The 18833-nt window shown below is 44.1% G+C and overlaps 1 protein-coding gene across 3 annotated transcripts in view; it reads left to right on the top strand.

Moving 5' to 3' along the window:
- The window catches only part of CHEK2 (checkpoint kinase 2), a 55406-nt gene that overhangs the window by 31423 nt on the left and 5150 nt on the right, over window positions 1-18833 (top strand). For 2 of the 3 annotated variants that reach the window (XM_037731777.1, XM_017509682.2), the window contains exons 8-14: window positions 364-417; window positions 6732-6793; window positions 10816-10915; window positions 13481-13567; window positions 14612-14775; window positions 15243-15388; window positions 16369-16454. In XM_037731777.1, the coding sequence (XP_037587705.1) occupies window positions 364-417; window positions 6732-6793; window positions 10816-10915; window positions 13481-13567; window positions 14612-14775; window positions 15243-15388; window positions 16369-16454 (699 nt within the window). The remainder of the gene's footprint in view (window positions 1-363; window positions 418-6731; window positions 6794-10815; window positions 10916-13480; window positions 13568-14611; window positions 14776-15242; window positions 15389-16368; window positions 16455-18833) is intronic. The other variant, XM_017509686.2, reaches the window with a different exon arrangement.

Below are 18833 nucleotides of genomic sequence, written 5' to 3'. Positions count from 1 at the left end.
CGGGGTTTCACCATGTTGACCAGGATGGTCTCGATCTCTTGACCTCGTGATCCACCTGCCTCGGCCTCCCAAAGTGCTGGGATTACAGGCTTGAGCCACCACGCCCGGCCTGGCCATTTATTTAAATAAAGAGCTTGGCACAAGGCCTGGCATTTATTGAATGCTTACTATTTGCCAAGGATTTTGCAAAGTTATTTCAGGTGAGGTATTTAAGTCATTGACCTCTGGGCTTTGATTTCTTTGTAGGAATAGAGCTGGGTTTGGAACTCAGGCAGCCTTTATTTAGTAAACTAAGTTTAACTGTAAATTTTTTTAAATATTGGCAATTATTATTAATAAACTCTGTGTTTCTATTTATCAAAGGATCCAGCTCTCAATGTTGAAACAGAAATAGAAATTTTGAAAAAGCTAAATCATGTAAGTATTAATAAGATATGACCCATACTTAGATTTATTTATCTCAAGGAGTATAAAGCCTTTCAGTATGATAAAGCTAATACTGGCTGAGCATGGTGGCTCACACCTGTAATCCCAGCACTTTGGGAGGCTGAGGTGGGTGGATCACCTGAGGTCAGGAGTTTGAGACCAGTCTGGCCAACATGGTAAAACCCATCTCTACTAAAAATACAAAAATTAGCTGGGCATGGTGGCACATGCCTATAATCCCACCTACTCAGGAGGCTGAGGCAGAAGAAACACTTGAACTCCGGAGGCGGAGGTTGCAGTGAGCCAAGATCATGCCACTGCACTCTAGCCTGGGCCGCCAAGCAAGACTCTGTCTCAAAAAATAAAATATTAAACTGGGTTCTTTAACTTGTGTGTACATGCACACACGTGCCTCACTGTCATTTAGCTATGAAGAATTTTACTCCAAAATGTTGAGTGAACAATACTATATAAAGATTTCATGATTAAATAATTACATGATATTTCTTCTGAGTTAGTTCTTGACCAAAAGACGTAGTAATTATTCTATGTCATAGACATTTGATCAACTGATTATGTTGGAGAAGACAGTGCTAATTTTAGTGAATTTGACTTAGTTATACCTGAAGTTTTAATACCTTTGAATACCTTTTATTTGGAGTAATCCAAATAAATCCAAGGATATCCATTAACTATGACAACATCCTGTTCTTATATCTGATTAAATGGTGTCTGTGGCCTTGTTGGGTGTAAGTAGTTCTTTTTTTTTTGAGACAGAGTCTTTCACTGTCACCCAGGCTGTAGTGCAGTGGCGTGTTCTCAGCTCACTGCAATCTCCGCCTCCTGGGTTCAAGCAATTCTCCCACCTCAGCCTCCTGAGTAGCTGGGACTACAGGCGTGCGCCACCATGCCCAGCTATTTTTTTTGTATTTTTAGTAGAGATGGGATTTCACTGTGTTAGTCACTCATGATGGTCTCGATCTCCTGACCTCAGGTGATCTGCCCGCCTTGGCCTCCCAAAGTGCTGAGATTACAGGTGTGAGCCACTGCGCCCAGCCTTTTCCTTCTTTTCTTTTTTGAGATGGAGTCTTGTTCTGTTGCCCAAGCCAGAGTGCAGTGGCATGATCTCCACTCACTGCCACTTCTGCCTCCCGGGTTCAAGTGATTCTCCTGCCTCAGCTTCCCGAGTAGCTGGGATTATAGGCGTGAGCTTATGCCCAGCTGGGTGTAAGTATTTCTTACCTTTTTGTGCAGTGATGATTCTGTCTCAATGAAAAATGCGTCTCACTTTTAAAAAGGGAGGAGAAAGGCTGGGCTCGGTGGCTCATGCCTGTAATCCCAGCACTTTGGGAAACCAAGGTGGGCAGATCACGAGGTCAGGAGATCATCCTGGCCAACATGATGAAACCCCATCTCTACTAAAAATACAAAAAAATTATCTGGGCGTGGTTGCGCATGCCTGTAGTCCCAGCTACTCAGGAGGCTGAGGCAGGAGAATTGCCTGAACCCAGGAGGTGGAGATTGCAGTGAGGCGGGATCATGCCACTGCACTCCAGCCTGGACGACAGTACGAGACTCTGTCTCAAAAAGAAAAAAGTGAGAAGAGAAATTAGAGGGTGGGCCTAATCTTATCTTGGTCTTTTTTTTTTTTTGGTTCTTTCAGTTTCTTCATTAATTCGTGAGTACCCATGAAAACATAAGCTCATTAGGCACTGGCATTAAACTCAAGGCAAGACCTCTCTCCTGTCCAGCTAATGATGATCTTTTTCTGGCTTTTATTCTCCAAACAGCAAAAAGATTTCTTCTCTGTTCTACCTCTCAAAATCCCTCAAAAAAGTCAGTAGAAACTGAGGATCAATTACTGTTGTTGATACTTCAACAGGTTCCTTTAGAACTCAGTGGGTGGACCTGAAAACCCAGGAGAATCCGAGTGGCTGACCTTCCTGCTTGGCTTTCTTCTGTTTCTTCTGCAAGTTCTTCTTCCTCCCTGAATTTGCCAGGTCCTTTTTCCAAGAGATTGGGAGTCTCTCTTTAACACACACACACACACACACACACACACACACACACACACTTTCTCTCTCTCTCTCTCTCTCTCACTCTCTCTCTCTATATAACACACACACACACACACACACACACACACACAGACGCACACACATGGATAAACCTCTTATATATAAGCATAGTGCATAGTTTGTGCTTAAACATCTTTTGTCTCTTAACATGTTATTTTTAGTGGTAGTTAAATGATATGTTCAGGTTTAATGAATAAGGGTAGCTTCTTGTTTTACTTGAACCCAAGAAATAGAATTCCCCAGTGAGTCTTATCCTTTGCTTGTTTCACATTAAATCTGTGCGTAGCACCTCTCTGACGGTGGCTCAGAGTGTGTTTGCTGACAAAGGGAGGAGGTAACGTGGGTGGTTCTCTGTTTTTATAACCTTATTTTTTCTTGCCTTGGGGACCCAGGTTACATATAACCACACTGGCATCTTCTGAGTGTGCCAAACTCTTTTAATTTAGACTGCTTCTACTTTAGAAACTAATACTCATGCATTTTTATTTACACTGTGAGAAAACAAAATCCTTTCTCTCCTAGACTTATATTCCCGTGGGAGACATGGGCAAAAAACAATTTTTTTGCTTGCTTGGTCTCTCTCTCCTGAGTTTAAAAATCTGGACTCAGGCCGGGCGTGGTGGCTCACACCTGTAATCCCAGCACTTTGGAAGGCTGAGGCGGGCAGATCACGGGGTCAGGAGTTCAAGACCAGCCTGGCCAAGATGGTGAAACCCATCTCTACTAAAAATACAAAAATTAGCTGGGCATGGTGGCGAACACCTGTAATCCCAGCTACTCAGGAGGCTGAGGCAGGAGAATCACTTGAACCCGGGAGGTCGAGGTTGCAGTGAGCTGAGACAGGGCCATTGCACTCTAGCCTGGGTGACAGAGGGAGACTCCGTCTTAAAAACAAAAAAAAAATCTGGACATAGCTCCACCTTGAATATTTGATGCTTTTTTTTTTTNTTAGAGACAGAGTCTCTCTCTGTCACCCAGGCTTCAGTGCAGTGGCACAATCATAGTTCTCTGCAGCCTCAAACTCCTAAGCCCAAGTGATCCTCTTGCCTCAGCCTCCTGAGTAGCTGGGACAACAAGAATGTACCACCATACCCTGCTGGGAGAGAGGAGCCCTCTAATTTTCTGGGGTAGGGTTGCATCAAACCTACCCTTAAGATAAACACAAATGCTCAGGGAATTTTCACTGATGTCAGATGATCTTCAAACAACATTTACACAAATCTGGTGTCCAGTGCAATAGAGAAGAATTCAAAACACTAAAAAAGATTTCCAAACATATCTATTTGCAGTTTACCAGGGCCCATGGTACTCTTGGGAAATAAACATGGGCCCATGAGTGCATTTTGATGCTTGGGGACAATGAGTAGAGTCTAGTGGCCAAGAGAGCCTGGCCTTTGGAGTCAGAGATTGATGTGGTCAGTTTTTGAACACTTACAGTGCCAGGTTGTCTCGTGGACCCAGGGAAGTGGTAAGCACAGACAGAGCTGTCCATCCCTTCCCTCATGTGATTTTAGTCTAGTGTGGAGACAGATCTGGCTTCCCATCTCAGTGCTACTAAAAAAGCTGAGAAGTCATTTATGAGAAGTTCATTTTACTTATTGGAGCCCCTATTTCCTCATCTGTACAATGAAGACAATAAGACTACTTATGTCCCAAGGTCAGTGTGACAATTTAAAGACTTGCTTGTAAAGCTTTCAGCACAGACAGCACACTTGGGGAGTGACAGGGGATCATTAATTCCCTGAACTGCTTTCCCAGTATGACCTAAGTGGAAGGTATGGGTTAGTAGCTTCTGATTCCTGGTAGAGACACTTTTAGCTGTGACAGTCCTAGCCAGTGACCCTGGAGATAGTGGACACGAGAGGAGATAGTTCACACTGGTTGTGACTGTCAGGCACCTCTTCATGCTCTGTTAGCTCCAGACCCCACCCATTTTCAGATAGGTACTGACACTGCCCATTATGAAGCCAACCAGAACCAAGCAGTTCCCATTTTTCCTTCTGCCTGTTCCTTTTCTATGTGTGCCTTTTCTTCTTATTCTTCTTTATTTATCTATGTGTGTATTTACTTTTTTGGGGACAGAGTCTCTTTCTGTTGCCCAGGCTAGAGTGCAGTGGTATGATCTTGGCTCACCGCAGCCTCGGCCCCCGGGGCTCAAGTAATTCTGCCTATCTTGAATGCTATGTGTACTGCCCCTTGCTTTTTTAAAGCAACAAATATATGTATCCCTAAATAATGTAGTTTTTACTGCTTGTTTCTGAGCCTCATAAAAATGGTACAGATTGAGTGCCCCTTATCCTAAAAGCCTGGGGCCAGAGGTTTTTGGATTTTGGATCTTTTTGGATTTCGGAATATTTGCATTGTACTTCCTGGTCAAGCATTCCAAATCCAAAAATCTCAAATCCAAAATGCTCCAATGAGCATTTCCTTTGAGTGTTGTGTCACCTCTCAAAAAGATTTGGAGCCTAGTATGGTGGCTCATGCCTGTAATCCCAGAACTTTGGGAGGCCAAGGTGGGTGGATCATGAGGTCAGGAGTTCAAAGCCAGCCTGGCCAAGATGGTAAAACCCTGTCTCTACTAAAAATACAAAAATTAGCTGGGTGCAGTGGCAGGCACCTGTAATGTCAGCTACTTGGGAGGCTGAGGCAGGAGAATCGCTTGAACCTGGGGGTTGGGGGGGTGGGGGCAAAGGTTGCAGTGAGTCAATATCATGCCACCACACTCCAGCCTGGGCAACACAGTGAGAGTCTGTCTCAAAAAAAATTTTGTATTTTTGTATGTGGGATGCTCAATCTGTATCATACTCTTTGAAGTATTTTGTGACTTGCCTTTTTCATTCAACATTATGCTTCCAAGACCCATCTATGGTGGGAAAACTGGGTGTTCATTCATTGCTATATAGCAATTCATTATGGGAAGGTTCCACTGGAGGATTTTAATAGAGTGATGAGTGATGAATATGGTGAAATATACATTATAGGAAGATTAGTCCGGGAAGTTTTAACACTCTTGAGTCTTAAAACTAAAAAATCTGATGGTTCTTTTCTCCTTAATTCTGATACAACTACAATCCTCCTCTGCTGGGGTGTGTGTCCCTGATGAATACACACCAAATCTTTTATTTACCCACCGCTTAACTACTATCCTTTGTATTATAAAAACAATAGGTGTGATAGCTTATGCCTGTATTCCCAACACTATGGGAGGGGAGGTGGGTGGATCACTTGAGGCCAGGAGTTCGAGATGAACCTGGCCAACATGGTGAAACCCTCTCTCTACTAAAAATACAGAAATTAGCTGCGTGTGGTGGCGCATGCCTATAGTGCCAGCTACTCAAGAGGCTGAGGCAGGAGAATTGCTTGAACCCAGGAGGCGTAGGTTGCAGTGAGCTGAGATCGCGCCATTGCACTTGAGCCTGAGCGACAAAGTGAGACTGTGTCTCAAAAAAATAAAATGAGACTGTCTCAAAAAGAAAGAAAAATTAAAAAAAACCACAATAGGTGTGCTAAGTATAAAATCATGATATTGTGTAGGCATTTTAAAATGTGCAGTACTTTCTCCCTTACCCTCAGTGTTTTTCCATGCACCCTGCATTAATCAGAGAACATGAACTGTCAGCCATAGGGGTGTGTGTGTGTGTGTTTGTGTGTGTGTGTGTGTGTCTGTCTGTCTGTCTCTCTGTCTCTCTCTCGGACCCCCACCCCAAGTGTGTTTTAGAGTTCTTGTAAAATTAGAATTCTTCTCTTCCTTTGAAAAATGAGGATCTTGTCCCATGAGGTCTAGTTGCCTGGAGTTTCTTGCCTAGAGCTTAAATAATCCTTGTGCGGGAGCATGGCTGGGCTCCTGCTTGACCACTTTTATTCATGTTACTTGTCAGTCTCCTTCAGGGCTCCTTAGGCTGTCCTTGAGTACCTTTGCTCTGGGGCAGTGAGGAAGCAAACTGAGATGAGACCCAGCCTTCATTCCTAGGTAAAATCCTTGCATATGAAATATGACCTAGTCTCTCACCATCATGGCAGGTTGGAAAATTTCTTGCATGCTCTCACTGAGGAGTTGGCTAGTTTCTGTCTGCCTTCTCCCCTGATTGAACTTTCAAGCCTCTGGAGGCAGGGAGCCAAATGCCTGGTCTTGGCCTCCCTGCTCCTCTGGGCAGATGTTCTAAGCTCTTGTGGTTTTCCTCTTGGGAGTTTCTCACTACTTTCCCTTTTTTCTCCCCCTCTTCTTAGCCTTGCATCATCAAGATTAAAAACTTTTTTGATGCAGAAGATTATTATCTTGTTTTGGAATTGTAAGTAGCAAACTTTTTAAAAATTTCTGTTCCCTTTCAAATGCTTATAAAGCCACCAAAGAACCTAATGTAGGCTTGCCTTTTTCATCTTGGGGGACCTCAATGTATGTATGTAGTAGTGGGGCCCACAAAGTCTGTGTATAGGGGGGTAATATTAATCCTGAAAACTCCAATGTTTCCAAAGGTAGGTGGTATGGGATTCCAGGCCCTGGATCTGTGACCTGGGCTTGAATTCCACCCTGCAGGTGACAAGCTGACTACCCATGGGTGAGTTTATTTCATCTCTCTGAGTCTCAATCTTCCTAGTGTTAACTGGGGATTATAATGTACCTCCACATGTAGAGTCCTTGTAAGAATTAAATGCTGGCTGGGTGCGGTGGCTCATGCCTGTAATCCCAGCACTTTGGGAGGCCAAGGCGGGCAGATCATGTGGTCAGGAGTTCAACACCAGCCTGACCAACAGGGAGAAACCCCATCTCTACTAAAAATACAAAAATTAGCTGGGCATGGTGGTGCATGCCTGTAATCCCAGCTACTCCAGACACTGAGGCAGGAGAATCGCTTGAATCCATGAGGCAGAGGTTGCAGTGAGCTGAGATCGTGCCACTGCACTCCAGCCTGGGCTACAGAGTAAGACTCTGTCTCAAAAAAAAAAGAAAAAGAATTAAATGCTATGAGGGATGGAAATCCCCCAGCAGAGCAGCACCTGGCACATGTGTGTACTCACCATGGGGTGATATTGTTGTAATTGGCTCACCATTAACTGTGGGTTTCCACATCCATGTATTCAACCAACCTTAGATAGAAAATACGTACAAAAATAAAATGGATGGTTGTGTCTGTACAGACATTTTTCTTATTATTTTCTAAACAGTACATTAGAACCACTATTTACATAACATTTACAATGTATTAGGTTTTGTAAGTAGTTTAGAGATTATATAAAGTATGCAGGGCTGGGCGCAGTCGCTCACGCCTGTAATCCTAGCACTTTGGGAAGCTGAGGTGGGCAATCACCTGAGGTCGGGAGTTCGAGACCAGCCTGCCAACATGGTAAAACCCCATCTCTTCCAAAAATACTAAAACTATCCAGGTGTGGTGGTGCACATCTGTGATCCTAGCTACTTGGGAGGCTGAAGCAGAATCACTTGAACCTGGGAGGCAGAGGTCGCAGTGAGCTGAGATTGTGCCACCGTACTCCAGCCCGGGCCACAGAGCGAGACTCCATCTCAAAAAATAAAAAAAATAAAGTATACAAGAGATAGCCTGGGTAATAATGTTGAAACCCCATCTCTATCAAAAAAAAAAACATAAAAAATGAGCTGGGCATGGTGGCACACATCTGTAACCTGTTATTCAGGAGGCTGAAGTGGGAGGATCACCTGTGCTTGGGAAGTCGAGGCTGTAATGAGCCAAGATCATGCCACTGCACTCCACCCTGGGCAACGGATTGACACTCTGTCTAAAAAAAAAAAAAAAAGTATATGAGATGATATAAATAGATTATATGCAAATATAAGGGGCTTGAGGATCATGGATTTTGGTATCTGAGGGGGCTCCTGGAATCAATCTCCTATGGGTACTGAGGAATGACTACTCTGAAATGTCTACCTGGGTAGGCCTTTCTACCCAGATCCTTTCAACCTAGGACCAGGTTGCATGGTGGCATCTGAGTATCTTTCTGTGTCTTGGTAGTTTATTTCTTTTTTTTTTGAGACAGAGTTTCGCTCTTGTTACCCAGGCTGGAGTGCAATGGCACGATCTCAGCTCACCGCAACCTCCGCCTCCTGGGTTCAGGCAATTCTCCGCCTCAGCCTCCTGAGTAGCTGGGATTACAGGCACGCGCCACCATGCCCAGCTAATTTTTTGTAGTTTTTAGTAGAGACGGGGTTTCACCATGTTGACCAGGATGCTCTCGATCTCTTGACCTCGTGATCCACCCGCCTCGGCCTCCCAAAGTGCTGGGATTACAGGCGTGAGCCACTGCGCCCGGCCCGGTAGTTTATTTCAATGGTGATAATGTCTTGTGTTATTTGGTATAATCAGAATAACTTCCTGTCTCGTTTCTGGAAGATGCCTGTCTTGATATCTGCTCCTGCATAAATGTTAAGTGTTTGTGGGAGCAGCTGTTGTGGGAGGCACAGAATGTTTTGCTTCTGGCTGGCAAATGGTATCTATGCATTGTGATCATTAAGACTGTATAGAAAACAGGCCAAATGTGGCGGCTCACACCTGTGATCCCAGCACTTTGGGAGGCTGAGGTGGGCGGCTCCCTTGAGGCTAAGTTTTCAAGACATGCCTGGCTAACATGGCAAAACCCCATCTCTACTAAAAATATAAAACTTGGCCAGGTGTGGGGGACATGCCTTTAGTTCCAGCTCCTTGGGTGGCTGAGGCATGAGAATCAGTTGAACCTGGGAGGTAGAGGTTGCAGTAAGCTGTGATGGACAGAGCAAGACTGTGTCAAAAAATATAAGAAAAAAGAAAATAGACTTCATGGTAAACAACAGCCCTGATCACAGCACTAGGAGAGCCTGGTTTGAGACGAGCCTGACCAACATGGAGAAATCCCATCTCTACTAAAAATACAAAATTAGCCGGGCATGATGGTGCATGCCTGTAATCCCAGCTACTTGGGAGGCTGAGGTAGGAAAATCACTTGAACCCAGGAGGTGGAGGTTGCGGTGAGCTGAGATATAGTAGCTGATATTTATTAAGCACTGATTGTAATCTAAGTAATGCTGTAAGTACTTCACATAGGTTGACTCATTCTTCACAACAGTTCTGCAGATTACTTACAGGTTATAGGTGGGTTACTATGCTTAGTCCCACTTTAAAAGAAAGAGAAAATGCATCACAGATAGAATAACCTTGCCACACACCTGTGCCAGGAGCTTTTCCTACATCAGTTATTGCTTAACTTTTATAACAACCGTCAAGGTAGATTGTATCATCCCCATTTGTTAATGGTAGAAACAAGCTCAGCTATTAAGCAAGTTAAATAGCTTGCCCAAAGTCCAAAAGCTGGGAAGTGGTAGAGTTGGGGTTCAGATCCTGGTTGTCTGTAAATTTCTTTTTGCTCTTCTACATCAGTCTCAGAATCATCTGTGGTATGTGATAAAAATGCAAACTCCTGACTGGGCTTGATGGTTTACGCCTGTAATCCCAGCACTTTGAGAGGGCAAAGTGGGCAGATCACTTGAGGCCAGGAGTTTGAGACCAGCCTGGCCAACATGGCAAAACCTTGTCTCTACTAAAAAAAAAAAAAAAAAAAAAAAAAAATTAGCTGGGCATGGTGGTGCATGCCTATAATCCCAGCTACTTGGGAGGCTAAGGCATGAGAGTCACTTGAACCTGGGAAGCAGAGGTTGCAGTAAGCCAAGATTGAACCACTGTACTCCAACCTGGGTGACATCCAGGCTCTGTCTCAAGAGAAATGCAGACTCCTGGGCCCCACCTCCAAGCTACTGAATCAGATTTTTTTTTTTTTTTTTTTTTTTGAGGCAGAGTCTCACTCCATCACCAGGCGCCAGGCTGGAGTGCAGTGGTGTGACCTCAGCTCACTGCAACTTCCGCCTCCTGGGTTCAAGCAACTCTCCTGCCTCAGCCTCCCGAGTAGCTGGGACTACAGGCGCGCGCCATCATGTCCAGCTAATTTTTTTGTATTTTTAGTAGAGACGGAGTTTCACCATGTTGGCCAGGATGGTCTCGATCTCTTGACCTCGTGATCTGCTGGCCTCGGCCTCCCAAAGTGCTGGGATTATAGGCGTGAGCCACCGTGCCCGGCCTGGATCAGATTTTTTAAAGTTCCCCAAGTGCCTCCAATGCCCACTTCTTTCATCATTAGTTTCCAACTGGAACATCTGATTGTGAATAAGGCTTATTACCTCATTAGTTTTAAAAATGGAATAAAAGTGAATAAAAATGTCAACTGTTTGCTTGTCTTAATGAGTTTGTTTATTATCTTCTGTCCAAGTGTGTTTCCCCCCAGGAATGAACTCCTTGCTTTGCCTGTGTTTCAGGATGGAAGGGGGTGAGCTGTTTGACAAAGTGGTAGGGAATAAACGCCTAAAAGAAGCTACCTGCAAGCTCTATTTTTACCAGATGCTCTTAGCGGTACAGGTAAGAAAAGCCTTCAGTTTTGACAGCTGAATTTCTTTTAGGTGAATTACTTCCAGAATTAGGCAGAAATCTACGGACCATGGATTAAAACTCAGAAGAGAATCTGTGTGTTTACTGTTCTCTTAGCAAAAACATCCTACTCCTTTCACTGAGATGGAAAAGCTCTCACTGGCCAGGCGTGGTGGCTCACGTGTGTAATCTCAGCACTTTGGAGGCAAGGCGGGTGGATTACGACATCAAGAGACCAACATGGTGAAACACTGTCTCTATTAAAAATACAGCAATTAGCTGGGCAAGGTGGTGCGTGCTTGTAATCCCCAGCTACTTGGGAGGCTGAGGCAGGAGAATCGCTTGAACCTGGGAGGCGGAGGTTTTAGTGAGCCAAGATTGTGCCACTGCGATCCAGCCTGGGTCATATAGTGGGACCTCCATCTCTACAAAAAATAAAAATAGCCAGGCATGGTGGCATGCACCTGTGGTCTTAGCCACTCTGGAGGCTGAGGTAGGAGAATGGCTTGAGCCTGGGAGGTTGAGGCTGCCCTGAGCCGAAGTTATGCCATTGCACTCCAGCCAAGGTGACAGAGTGAGACTGTCTTTTTTTTTTAGGAGACGGAGTCTCACTCTGTAGCCCAGACTGGAGTATGGTGGTGCGACTTCGGCTCACTACAACCTCCTCCTGGATTCAAGTGATTCTCCTGCCCCAGCCTACCCAGTAGCTGGGATTACAGGTGCTCGTCACCACACCAAGCTAATTTTATTTTTGTATTTTTAATAGAGATGGAGTTTCACCATGTTGCCCAGACTGGTCTCAAACTCCTGACTTCAAATGATCCACCTACCTTGGGCTCCCAAAGTGCTGGGATTACGGGCGTGAACCACCATGTCCGCCCACAAGCCTTTTTTAAAAAATTTTTTTATTTTAATTTTTGTAGGTACATAAAGGTGTATGTATTTATGGGGTACAACACAAGCCCTTTTTAATGGTGGCTGTTACCTACTCAGTGTATCTCTTCCTTACTGGTTTATTCTGTTTATTTACATTGAGTAACCAATAATAACATGAATTGAGTTTGTGGATATGTGAAAATTTTGTTTCCTGAAAAAATATGGCCACACATGGTGGCTCACGCCTGTAATCCCAGCACTTTGGGAGGCTGAGGTGGGAAGGTCACCTGAGACCAAGAGTTCCAGACCAGCCTGGGCAACATTGTGAGACCCTGTCTCTACCAAAGAAAAGAAAGAAAAACAAATTAGCTGGTCAAAGTGGCATGTGCTGTGCCTATGGTCCTAGCCACTCATGAGGCTGAGGTAGGAGAATCACTTGAGCCCGGGAGGTCAAGGCTGTAGTGAGCTAAGATGGTGCCACTGTGCTTCAGCCTGGGGTACAGAGTGAGACCTTGTTTCAAGGAAAAAAAAAAAAAAAGAAATATGGCATAGTACGTTGCTGTTTGTTCATTTTTATATGCTATTTCAGACAATAGAGTTTTCAAAGACAAAGTCTGCATTGAGGAATAGGTTAACTCATATAGAAACAGACAATTTACAAATACATGTTTGTACAGATTCCCTTTAAAAATATTCTTGGCCGGGTGTGGTGGCTCAAACCTGTAGTCCCAGCAATTTGGGAGGCCGAGGCAGGCAGATCACAAGGTCAAGAGATTGAGACCATCCTGGCCAATATAGTGAAACCCCGTCTCTACTAAAAAATACAAAAATTAGGTGGGCATGGTGGCATGCGCCTGTAGTCCCAGCTACTCCGGAGGCTGAGATAGAAGAATTGCTTGAACCTGGGAGGTGGAGGTTGCAGTGAGCTGAGATCGTGCCATTGCACTCCAGCCTGGCGCCTGGCGACAGAGTGACACTCTGTCTCAAAAAAAAAATTTCTCAGGACTGTAATAACCAAATATATTATTTTGGTGAAATTTTTATGTTTATTTGGTATGTTCTCAAAACATTTTCTATTACCCATTTGAATTTTTATTGAAATTGACACCTGACACTTCCACCTTGTGAAGGGTTATTTATTTTTGAGACGAGTTTCACACTGCTACCCAAGCTGTAGTGTAGTGGTTTGATCTCGGCTCACTGCAATCTCCGCCTCCTGGGTTCAAGCAATTCTCCTGCCTCAGCCTCCTGATTAGCTAGGACTACAGGCATGCACCACCATGCCCAGCTGATTTTTTTGTATTTTTGGTAGAGACAGGGTTTCACCATGTTGGCCAGGATGGTCTCGATCTCCTGACCTTGTGATCTGCCTGCCTTGGCCTCTCAAAGTGTTGGGATTACAGGCGTGAGCCACTGCACCCGGCTGGGTTATTTATATCTTAAAGTGAAATGGAAGGTTGATTGTCCTAAGTTCCTTTTTTCATTTCCCTGCTTTCTAAAGATCTTCTCAAACAAATTTGTAAACTTTACCCCAACAGTTTTCTATGATTTTGGAGAATCTGGTTGTGTGTATCACGGCTTATGGTTTCAGCCAGCTGTGAGATGTGTGTGTTGGTAACTTTGATTCTACTTAAGTATCTACTGCATGAATCTGAGGGTCATGACTGCCTTTCTGTGTAGTACCTTCATGAAAACGGTATTATACATCGTGACTTAAAGCCAGAGAATGTTTTACTATCATCTCAAGAAGAGGACTGTCTTATAAAGGTAAGAAATTGGCATTCTGTATGTGGCTATTCCTGTAGATTCTTGTTTAGAAACTTTTAATTCCTCAAATAAAAAGGTGGGAGCATAAAAAGTTTGAGAATCTGACCTTTTCACTCTTATCAATTGTTTTAGAGATCAGGTGATATTGCCCTTACCCAGATTTGAATTAGCATTTATTAAGCTCTGTTGTGTACAAGTGACCTTTGTGCTCAGAGAGAGAGGAAGGGTCTAAATGGACAAGTGGGCCGAGCACAGTGGCTTACACCTATAATCCCAGCACTTTGGGAGGCTGAGGCAGGCAGATCTCTTGAGGCCAGGAGTTTGAGACCACCAGCCTGGCTAACATGGCAAAACCTCATTTCTACTAACATACAAAAATTTAGCTGGGCATGGTGGGGGGGTGCCTGTAATTCCAGCTACTTGGGTGGCTGAGACATAAGAATCACTTGAACCTGGGAGGCAGAGGTTACAGTGAGCCAAGATTGCACCACTGCACTCCAGCCTGCACAAAAGAGCAAGACATTGTCTCAAAATAAGTGAATGAATAATCACATACCCTGCCTTTCCCTGTTTCTCAAGCCTGGCATCACTTTAGAATCTCTTGTTAGGATTTATGATACCAAGCTTCACCTCAGAAGCTGAGAGTGGCATTCAGGTATAAGAATGTGTGTCCAAGCTCCCCAGGTATTCCATAGTGGAGCCAAGTTTGAGACAATGGGGTCTGAGAATCACATAGAACTAATTAGAATCCTGAAGTGTCTGCGATAATGGTTATAAGCTTTTTGTAAGATTACAGAGGACATAGGTTAGGTTAAGTTGGAAAGCCTCAGTGTTGAGATTCCTAGGCTCAGGAATTTTAATTTAAACAAAATTAAATGTCTTAACTTGCAAAGACATGAATGTGTAGATTCCAGATTAATGGCAGGTGTGAGTTTTACAATAGAAACTAACCTAGCCTATGTGTCTTCTTGGACTGGCAAACTATATTACTCTTTTTATTTTATGACATAGTTCAACATTATTCCCTTTTGTACTGAATTTTAGATTACTGATTTTGGGCACTCCAAGATTTTGGGGGAGACCTCTCTCATGAGAACTTTATGTGGAACCCCCACATACTTGGCCCCTGAAGTTCTTGTTTCTGTTGGAACTGCTGGGTATAACCGTGCTGTGGACTGCTGGAGTTTAGGAGTTATTCTTTTCATCTGGTAAGAAACATTTTCAGTGCTTCCCAGACCGGTAGGAGATGATTAGATGAAGTCACAAATGTGTCCTGCTTCATTGTCCAGGCTGGCTTGTAGTGGCTTGATCTTGGCTAACTGTAGCCTCTACCTCCTGGGTCAAGTGATCCTCCCACCTCAGCCTCTCGAGTAGCTGGGACTACAGGCGCACGCTACCATGCCCCGCTAATTTTTCTATTTTTTGTTGTGATGGGGTTTTGCTATGTTGCCCAGGCTGATCTTGAACTCCTGGGCTCAGGTGATCCTCCTGCCTCAGCCTCCCAAAGTGCTGGGATTACAAGCATGAGCCATTGTGCCCAGCCTAGCTCACTTTTTGATCATTGATTTAAATAAAAATCTGACTTTTCATTATGCTGAAAAAGAAACCTATATATCTAAATGTCACTGAGAATGCCACTTGATTTCTTTTCTTTTCTCTCTCTACCAATATTAAGCCTTAGCGGGTATCCACCTTTCTCTGAGCATAGGACTCAAGTGTCACTGAAGGATCAAATCACCAGTGGAAAATACAACTTCATTCCCGAAGTCTGGACAGAGGTCTCAGAGGAGGGTATGAATACGAAATGGTTAAGAATTTGTGGTAAGCTAAAATGTGTATGTGCTGTGGTGGGAGTTTCTTTCCAAATTCCTTGGTGTTTTTTCCTGTCAGTTCTGTTCTTATTTTATATTGTTAGTTTCACACCATTTGAGAGGCACTGGAAATTATTAAGAGCATGCGCTCAGGTCCTGGGTCTGCTACTACTTAGCCGTGTGGCCTTAGGCAAGTTATTTAACTCCAGTCTCCATTTTCTTTCTGTGTAAAGGGACCCTTAATAACCCCTGCTTTAAAGGGCTTTCCTCAGGGCTAAGTATAATGTACACAAGTGCCTGGTACCTGTTTTAGTGAGCAAAGTAAGTGCACTTGGAACTTTTTAGTTACAAAGTTTCCTTTGAGTAAGTAAGCATATAAAAACTAGATGTCATTAGTTACCTTCTATTTTATAATTTATCCTGGCAACTTTAGTTCCCTGAAGAGGAAGTAGAAAATTAAATGTCAAATAATATAGATGTTTGTGTTAAATGTCAGAATATTTAAGGAACAATAGGGTTGCAATATACAAGCCAGCGTGCATTTGTTGCTTGCTGGAGTGTCAAGTTTTATTTCTGACAGGTCTGCAGTTCCAAGGAACCTCCCCCTGGCTGAGTAACTCTCACCCATCAATCTGTGAGTGTCAGGGAGAGTTTGCTGTGCATCCCAAGTATCTTAGAATTGCGTGGAAGTTCAGCTTTAATTCGTTTGACCTTGAGTGTAGCAGCAAGAGAGGGAACGGGCAGCTAAGAGCTCCTCAGTGACATCCTAGCAGCAGGAGACGGGGAGTATCATTATCATTCCTGGTCTTCTCACAGTACTCTGAATACAGAGAGTCAGGAAGATTAGGGGGCCCTGTCTGCTGACTCTGTGATGCTCTCAGACCCTCTCTGTTCTTTCTGGATAGTGGCCTGTTAATTCTGGCATACTATGATATTGCTGACTTAATATATTTATCCTTTTTGCTGTGATTTGCGCAATTGTTATTTTAGCTCTGGACCTTGTCAAGAAGTTGTTGGTGGTGGATCCAAAGGCACGTTTTACGACAGAAGAAGCCTTAAGACACCCATGGCTTCAGGTGGGTGTGGAACAGTTCCTGCTAGCATAAAATACCTGGGAACCCTGCTACCTGAAAGACATGAGGCAGGGGACAGAAACATGTTTGCTTTGTTGGGTCTGTTTAATTTAATTATTTTAGATGTATTGGGGGTATCTTACATGATGGGTTACAACCTGTTTTTTTTTGTTTTTCGTTTTTTTTTTTTTTAGACGGAGTCTTACTTTGTAAGTGGTAAGAGTCTTACTCTGCAAGTGGCTGGAATGCAGTGGTACAATCTTGGCTCACTGCAACCTCTGCCTCCTGGGTTCAAGCCATTCTTGTGCCTCAGCCTCCCAAGTAGCTGGGATTACAGGTGCATGCCACCATGTCCGGCTAGTTTTTGTATTTTTAGTAGAGACAGGGGTTCTACCATGTTAGCCAGGCTGGTCTTGAACTCTGACCTCAGGTGATCCACCCACCTTGGTCTCCCAAAGTGCTGGGATTATAGGCATGAGCCACTGCACCCAGCCAAAAAACCCTACTTCTTTTTTTTTTTTTTANGTCTTGTTTTGTCACTCAGGCTGGAATGCAGTGGGGTGATCTCAGCTCACTGCAACCTCCACCTCCCCAGTTCAAGCGATTCTCATGCCTCAGCCTCCCCAGTAGTTGGGATTACAGGTGTGCGCCACCACATCCATCTAATTTTTGTATTTTTTTTAGAGGTGAGGGTTTGCCATGTTGGCCAGGCTGCAACCTTTTTGATGTTACTCATGGCTGTTGGATGTACAGCTCACTTTATGTTCTGTTCTGGTTCCACTTGGCTGTCCCGAGTTCCCAGTTTGGCCTCTGTTCCTTTGAGGGCTTGTTCTGGCTCCACCCCCAGCCATGTACACCACTCCCCATAGGTGGGATGCATTCCAGCTGTCTTCAGCCTTAAATCAGGGAAGCTGGGGGAGGTGGAGGGCAGCCTCCCTGGGGAGAATCCAGCTATTTCTCACGCCCAAATGACTGGGTATAAAGGGTCCCACTGCTTGTTCATTGAGGTAAGTAAACATGCCCTTAGTGAAGGCTGTCACTTGCTGTGTTCCTGCTAGGGGTTGGGGCTGCCATTATTATGTGCTGACCTCATTTGGAACTGCCAGAGTTGGAAGTACTTGGTAGCTTTGCTGGGTTAATCTTTACCTTTGGAATTAGCTGCAGCACTGGGCAGGTTTTTCTGATAGATGTCTGGTCTTCTGTTATAAGCAGTTCCATTCAACACAGCCAGCCTCTTTCTATTTTCTTTTAGTCTGTGTATTGCTCTGTTCTCTCACTGCTATAAAGAACTGCCAGAGACTGGGTAATTTATAAAGAAAAGAGGTTTAATTGACTCACAGTTTCACATGGCTGGGGAGGGCTCAGGAAACTTACAATCATGGTGGAAGGGGAAGAAGGCATTTCTTAATGGCAGCAGGTGAGAATATGTGAAGGAAGCAAAGGGGGAAAAGAGCCTTTTATAAAACAGTCAGATCTCGTGAGAACTCACCATCACGAGAACAGCCTGGGGGAAACCGTCCTCATGAACCAGTCACTTCCCACCAGGTCCCTCTCTCAACACCTGGGGATTATTACAATCTGAGATGAGATTTGGGTGGGGACACAAAGCCAAACCAGATCAGTCTGTTTTCTGTGCACTTGGGGGACCGAACCAGGTAGCTTGAATTAGAGGCTGTTACTTGAGCTACATGCTTTTTCTCTGGGGTTACTGGTTCAGGAACTCCCTGGGCAATCCAGCCTCAGACCCGTACTTCTGGGACTCTGGGAAGACTCCACATTCTCTGTTCCAATCCTCTACACCTGACAGTTTTGCTCAGGCCAGCTCAGGCTGAGAACAACAAATCCTTAAAAAAAAAAAAAAAAAAGACAGATATATATGTTTTGGATGTCACCCTGGAAACTGCAATCTTCCCAGAAGAAACCTGTCAGATGATTTACCATTTAATAGACCACACAGATTTGAAACAGCAGGAAAGGAGTTTGGAAACAAAGGGTGCCTTTGCATGTGGGGATTTAATTTTCATGAAAAAGAGAAACATGCCTTTTGGCTCTTTTCATGTGTCCTAATAGGGAAACTCTTGGGTCTAAATGTAGAGGTACAGGAGCTGTGTTCGTCTCTAACAAAAAAACAAAACAAAACAAAACGAAACAAAAAAAAATAGAATTGGCCAGTTGAGCCTGGGAACAAGGTTTGCAGCTGCCTGAAATTTAAGAGCAAGCATAGCCTATTTTTTTTTTTTTTTGTACTTCTTTGTCTCAAAGAAAACTTATTAACAACCAGGGAGAGCCGGGCGCGGTGGCTCACGCCTGTAATCCCAGCACTTTGGGAGGCCGAGGCGGGTGGATCACGAGGTCAAGAGATCGAGACCATCCTGGTCAACA

Source organism: Cebus imitator, unplaced genomic scaffold (genome assembly GCF_001604975.1).
Source record: "Cebus imitator isolate Cc_AM_T3 unplaced genomic scaffold, Cebus_imitator-1.0 Scaffold419, whole genome shotgun sequence".
NCBI lineage: Eukaryota > Metazoa > Chordata > Mammalia > Primates > Cebidae > Cebus > Cebus imitator.
The sequence above is the reverse complement of the archived record's forward strand: the minus strand, read 5'-3'. Positions and strand labels throughout refer to the sequence as shown.